The 7,500-nt window shown below is 33.3% G+C and overlaps 1 protein-coding gene across 21 annotated transcripts in view; it reads right to left on the bottom strand.

Moving 5' to 3' along the window:
* LOC122251660 (uncharacterized) overlaps window positions 1-7,500 on the bottom strand; it is a 120,440-nt gene that overhangs the window by 12,851 nt on the left and 100,089 nt on the right. For 15 of the 21 annotated variants that reach the window (XM_086544836.1, XM_086544833.1, XM_043013733.2 and 12 more), the window contains 3 exons: window positions 7,175-7,318; window positions 6,081-6,395; window positions 5,685-5,845 (listed from right to left, as the gene is read on the bottom strand). In XM_086544836.1, the coding sequence (XP_086400962.1) occupies window positions 5,685-5,845; window positions 6,081-6,395; window positions 7,175-7,318 (620 nt within the window). The remainder of the gene's footprint in view (window positions 1-5,684; window positions 5,846-6,080; window positions 6,396-7,174; window positions 7,319-7,500) is intronic. The other 6 variants (XM_086544837.1, XM_086544831.1, XM_043013732.2 and 3 more) reach the window with 2 other exon arrangements.

Below are 7,500 nucleotides of genomic sequence, written 5' to 3'. Positions count from 1 at the left end.
AGGGCCAAACATCCCACAGCAAGTGCTTTGTACAAATTGAGCCTCAGTAACAAAATAAGGGATGCACTTTGAACTACAAACCCAATACAAAGCACCATTTTCACATATCCCTTCATATATGTATATTCTCTTGCATCCTATAAGCCTTCTACGTGCTGGACTTAATCAACGTTTACAGCTATAATTCTGAATTATGTACAGCATACTCGCATTCATAAATAAGAAACTTTGTACTGCAAAAATAGAATGAATTGTGAAATACTGTCTCAAATAACAATGCATAATGGTATTATTTATGTGGATGTAAACAAATATTGAATAACATTGATATAAAAATTATTCACGCCATTGGTCTGCATAATGTAGTACCGTACTTGCCTCGGTATATAGATGTAAGCATATGTGTTAATATCAATTAAATTACATTTTTCCCAGTACATACAACCATTATAATTATTCACTCAAAAGTTATTGCTCGTGACAATTTGCAAAACTTGTTTATCCTTCTGATGATTTGCTTTTCAGATTTTGCATTCTTTTCTATTTGTGTTTATCGATTGTACCAAAAGTACTTTATCATGCTGCCATCTGTGATAGAGTCAAAGCTCTTCTTTAATCTCCTGTGTATATATCATAATGATATTATCTAACCATCAATTACTGTTTCAATATATTTTGAAAAAAACAAAAACAAAAAACAACATGATGCTCTTCCCTATTGGAGCAATATAAAAACTATTCATATCATGAAGCTCTAAAAAAAAAAAATGTGTAGATGTTCTTTTTTAATGTTCATTATTTCCTATTATACTGTATGGAAGAACTTTAGTAAAGGAACATATATCAATTAAATGAAACAGATAAACTGATTCTGTGGTTGATATCCTTATGAATTTGCCCAAGATTGAAGAATATGACTTTGGCTTCATCCTGTTATGTCCAGTCATTTAACTCCATTGGTCTCTTTCCAACAAAATGTTGTTTCAGGAAAAAAGTCGGTTGTCATAAAACGTGGCACATACCTCCATTATAATCATTTCTCACCTTGACGGAAAGAATAAGAGAGAAATGGTTTCCAGTAACGGCAGATAAGGGAGGGATGAGAGATACCATTCAGGAGTACTGGTGCTATATGAGGAGAACAAAGCACCAGGGGGCTATTGTGGAGAAACAAACACATGCAGAGACTTGGCACTTTGTTGTTAATTTGCAAACAACACATGACTTCCACATTCTAGCAGGAAATGTGGTCTCGTCAACTCTATGTCACTCTGGTATAATATCTTTGTAAGCATCACTCCTACCCATGCACAGAAAAGGTACAATATCATAAAAGATGTATATTAAAATATTGTGACAACTTATATATATAGGTAAAATAACTATAAATACTAAGGATTTTCATAATATTGTGCAAATATTAAAAAAAAGACGGTTGGCACACAAAATAAAAGGAAAATGGCCAGTGAGTGGTATCAAAGGGTCAGTTGCAGCTAAGATGTGCCAGTTACCAATCATATTGGTAACTCGCTTCAAAGGGTTATCCTTGACACCACTCGCTGTTCACAAGGGTTCCTGGTTTCATAACCTAGTAATCAGTCAAGTTATCAACTATTGCATCTGAATTCATCCGGTGTGGTAACTATGAGACTCACACTACCTCAAGTAAGACAGATTGTGATGAGGTAATATCCACTGAGCTATCCACTGAGCTTTTGTGATTCTATATGCGTATGTGCCTGTGTTCATGTTCATGTGTGCTAAACTTCATCAGTCTACATATAGCTGTTGTGTATGATTCTACAAGTCTAGAATCTCTTCTATGTATGTAATACTGTGTATTCATAGTCAAATACATAGCAGGTCCTCACTTTTATCACAGGGGAAACTAATCCTAAAAATCCATACAAGTGTAAATCTGTGACGTGGAAGCATGTTAACCATTCCTGGTCTGGATATCCTTTCACAAATGAACACATGACTCACAAAGCAAATGAGAATAAACATACGATATACAGAAAATACAAGACAGCAGTTTTGGTTTTGATAAATAAAAGGAACACATTTTAATTTACAACAATACTGCAGATATGAAATAACAAGCAACCTGCTAAATACAGAAATGTTTAGTTCTTCAAAAAGACTCTTATTTGATATATAATGTAATATACGACTATTTGAAAAAAACAAAAACAACAATCAACCCTATTGAATAATAGTATACGTCTAAAACTGAACTAGAACGAGTGATACGTATTAGAAGTATATATACAGGAGAAGGAAAGAGCATCTAGTTGCTTCTCTGTTGCTGCTGTTCAGCTGGAAGTAAATCACGAGCACAATTTGAATCTTATCCGACAATAATGTTGCAGTAAAGCGATTTGATAAAGAAAGTTAAAAAATAAATAAAGAGATAAAATAGTAATAAATGACAATAATATCAATAAATAATGATAATAATAATGATGATAATAATAGAGAAAAAGGAACCTGCAATAAGCAAAATTACAAAAAGCAAGGACTGTGTATGTATGCCTTGGTGATTCTCTGTGTGCGTGTATGTGTCCGTGCACGTGTGCATGTGCGTATCTAGCTGTACATGTTTATACTGTTCAAAAACAATGGAAGCTCTATCTATATTCATTTTTCTAAGCATGTACATGTTGATGCAGATGTCTGTATTTGTGCATATGTAAAAGCTCTTAGGATGTTCTGTACAACACAATATCTATAAAAGACTAAATCTCTCTATCAGAAATCATGTGAGATCATGTAACATGACCACAGCTGCTCATTAAAAATTTATTTTATAATAAAATATCACAAATTCACTATGTAAATTCACATGTCTTGCAGTTCTATGAAATTAATTTAGCTATCTAATCTTATAGAAAAAAGGGAAAAGGCATGAGCAATCACAATATATATATATATTTCTTATTCTCTGTTACTTAAAACTTAATGAAACAGCTAAATGGTGCATATGGTGAATGAAATAATTCATGTTCAGCTTAACAAATCTGTGGCTTTAGATTTACAGTAATACAGTCAGGAAGGATTTCTCCAATGCTAAAGACTTTATGGAAACACATATTATTTTTTTGGGCTCAGAAGAGCTCTTATTCTTTTTACAGGCCGTGTAATAAATGGCACACACAAGGAGACGATTGAATATGAAATAAAATCAAACCGACGCAGGTTATTTTGTGTTAGGCGAGCTCTTCCTTGGTGTCGCGGGACTTACTGCAGGCAAGGAAGGGTAATGGCCACTGCTGAATGCTACTTCTGGAGAAATCACTTGTCCGCTGTCATTTGACCCCTGCACGGACTTTTTATTACTTTTCAGGAATAACCAAGAGGGGTGAGGGGGAGGCCTGGGGGTGGGTAGGGGTGGGGGGGGTCTACGCCGAGTGGCTCATCGTCGTTTGGCATAAGGATGGGAGGAAGGGAGGGAGATGAGGGGAGGGGAGGGGAGGGAAGGGGAGGGGAGGGGAGGGGAGGGGGAGGAGGGGAGGGGAGGAGAGGTGAGAAGGGGGAGAGTCTAAGGTCGGCTACTGCTGCACTACGGCCATGCGGAGGGTGAGCTATGTGAGGTCAGACAGGAAGAAGGGATCCTGAAGAAGGCGAGGGGGCGGCAGATGCAGGCTGTGTCGTAGCGTTCTCACTGCAACACAAACACACCAAAGCACTCACTACATTTGTAAATCAAGATCAGTATCAAAAAGAGAATTAGTTTTAAACACGCACACACATAAAGGCACTCTTATTACTAATGTGGCATCCCAGAGATGGCAATTTTCATTTGAAGTTATTTTAAAAAGCTCTATAGCACTACCTAAAAATTATTATTATTTTTACAAAAATGATGAATAAATGATGTGTAATATATACATATATATATATATATATATATATATATAATATATATATATATATATATATAATATTATATATATATATATATATATAATATATATATTATATATATATAATATATATATATATATAATATTATATATATATATTAAATATATTATATATATTATATTATATATATATATATATATATATATAATATATATATATATAATATATTAATTTATATATAATATATATATATATATATATATATATATATATATATATATATATATATATTATATATATAATATATAAAATATATATATATATATATATATATATATATAATATATATATATATATATATATATATATATATATATATGTATAATATATATTATAATATATATATATATATTATATGTATATAATGTATAATGTATATATAATATAATATAATATATATATATATATAATATATTATATATATATATATATATAATATATATATATTATATATATATATATTATATATATATATATAATAATATATATATATAATATATATATATATATAAATATATATATATAATATATATATTATATAATATATATATATATATATATTAAATATATATATATATATATATATATATATAAATTATATAATATATATAATAATATATATACATAATATATATAATAATAATATATAATATATATATATAATATATATAACAATAATATATATAATATATATAAAATATATATATACACACACACACACACACATTGATATATACCTGAAAACACACTACTGTTAATGAAATACATGATATAAAGCAACTCTCATTATTGGCTTCAGTGAAAAATTAAGCTGTATGAATCCATCTCAGTCCTGGTTTTCAAGAGGCTGGAAAAGGCTTCACCACAAGTCCCTAGCTTAAATTATTCCTGCCTTCACTTCAGCATTTGCATAGATTAAAATAAAAAAAAACATTAATATGTGCCCAGAGGCTGCCAGATGAAGTAAACAAAAGCAGCCACCTGTTTTTTAGTAAATTTCATTTATATGAATGACAGAAAAATCAGCAGATTTGTACTATGCCCACTGCAGAGTAACAGCTGACTATTTATAATGAAAGTTGGCTCTCTAGAAGCATGACACCACTGAAGTTAGTGGTATCATCTATGTAAAAATATCTATTGTACATTAGGGACAAGCCTTTTTATGTGAGTAATTTCCCATTCTATTGTTTTTTTTGTTGTTTTTTTTTATAAAAAAAAAAAACTGAGCCTATCAACCATTTGCCATATTATGCACTTTAATTAACATACAAATTACCTGGGTGCCATATTTTAGTACATCAAAATAATTCAGGCTGTTATGATGTTTTGGACAATTATGTCCTTCAGATGTAAGCCAAAAAAATGCTAAAAAATGTCAATAACTACAAAATATTGAAATAAAACAACTGAAATATGACTCAAACATATCGGTCACTCTAAAAAATCAACAAGGGGTTACCATCAAAGATGAATAAAAATTGTAGAATAATGAAGATACTGATTTAAAAAAAAACATGGACAAACACACTACAACAAAACCATGAAGTAAATGGTTTAGTGCTCAATAAATACATCAAATGAGAGTTAATCTGAAGAAAGCACTGCCCCTACACATGAGTCACATTTCAGATCATGTTATTTAAAAAGAGGGGGGGTAAAAAAAAAAATAAAAAATACACGAACATGTAACCAAAATGCTGCCTATTATAGTGTATAACTGGGACATTCTCTTGGATATACTGTTTACTCCGTACCTCTCGGCAGTGTACCAAATGGTGTGGAAGCTTCCGAGAACAAAGTATCGGCATCTGAGGTGTCACGCGAAACGCTACGAGTCCAGAGGGGTGAACTGATCCCTCCAAATGTATCATCATCGCGCCCCAGGCTACTGCGTGACATCGTCTCTGAGATTCTCCTGTTGTTTGAAAATATGTTTATAAGTCTTCAGTCTTTCAATAAAAAGATGTGTTGCACAGAATTTCATGATCACCGTTCCAGAGACCAGTTTGGGAACAACGTGAACTCTTGGCAGAACAAAAAGACAGAACTCTGACTCTCTCTGGTCTTTGCGGCTCTCATGCACGGTGAAATAATGCCAAGAGGTTTGGAAACATGCATCTTAATATATAAAACCCTAATCAACACAAGACCTTGCAGGTGAATCCCGCGGCGAATTGTAAAGCGACGACCAGAAGCCTGATGAGTTCGAGTGAGCCGTTCCGATGCCTGCGCTGCTCGGTGCTGTGCCGGGTTCAGGCGTGGGTTGGTTTGACAGTCGTCGGGCTCTGTCGCTTCGCATGTCATCTGCATTCATCTTCCTGGTGAGTGAGCGCACGCGATTGAGCAATGTTGAGAAGAGTGACTCTGCCGTGAGAATCTGGAAACCATCATCTTCATCCTCCTCTTCCTCTTCTCCTGCTGAGCTGAAGCTTTCACTGTGGTCCAGCAGGAAGCCTCGTCCTCGACTGCAGCGGAAGAAAGTATCAGTCATTCAGTGCAACGTATATATATTTCAAAATGACAAGTATTGGTAGTTTGCATGCAGAAATGTATCTCATCTGAAAATCATTGAAATTGTCCTAGAGATCATCAGATAAAAATGTAACTATAACATATCAAAGTAAGAGTCTACAAAGTGCCTTATCTAAATGTACTGGAAACCACATGATAAGGTCATCATGTTATGGAATACTTAACCTGCTTCCATCACACATAAATATCATTATTTTCTCCATACTGTTCCAGGCAATGATAGAAAAAAATTCATACACTTGTAATCTATGATCAATGATTGCTACAAAAAGGTATGAGGACTATTTTCGAACCATGTAAAAATAAGTATGATTATAGTAAACACTCATTTACACCATCAATTAGGTAAATACTGCAATCAGAGTGGTATAGAACAAACTCAACAAAGTCTGACAAAAAAATCAGAGCTAATGAGTAATATGTAAAGGAATAGACATACAAATCTTTAACAGCACAGTAACTAAGAGGATGACAGTGACTAATTGATTCTAAACTTCTACTTACATAGAGACCCTGAAATAAAGAGGGTAACATGAAAAACACCAGATATATTCACAACAAATTGAAGCACAGAGATATGTAAAAACAAAATAGGATAAAATTCCTAAAATCTACAAACAGAGAGGTATCTGTTTCTAGATCACATATAATATCAATCACCATAGCTAGCAAAAAGGACAATAAGCTCATTCATCCCCAAAAGCACCAGTACCTGTTAGTGTGGGACAGCCGACGCTGCCACGAGGGAGTGGATGAGTGGTCTACAGGGGTCCTACGAGAAACGGGAGGAGGACCCGACAGAGAACTGGTGAGGGATATTGGTCCTGTCTCCCCATCACCTTCCACCTTCCCACTGCTGGCCCAAACACCAATAAGCACAAGCAAGTCCATTAGCAAGAGCGAGTGTGACATTCATACGTAAACTTAACGTAACTGAGACTGAAGAGAATTATGATTAAAGGCTTGTTAGAATGGAATTATTTCCAGACATTACCCGTGGAAAATAAATTAGTGATGCACTTGCAAAAATAAAAGTAG

The sequence above is a fragment of the Penaeus japonicus genome, unplaced genomic scaffold, assembly GCF_977035675.1.
Source record: "Penaeus japonicus unplaced genomic scaffold, GWHDUDI00000001_assembly GWHDUDI00000015, whole genome shotgun sequence".
Classification (NCBI taxonomy): Eukaryota; Metazoa; Arthropoda; class Malacostraca; order Decapoda; family Penaeidae; genus Penaeus; species Penaeus japonicus.
Note: the sequence above shows the minus strand (reverse complement) of the source record. Positions and strands in the feature narration are given on the sequence as shown.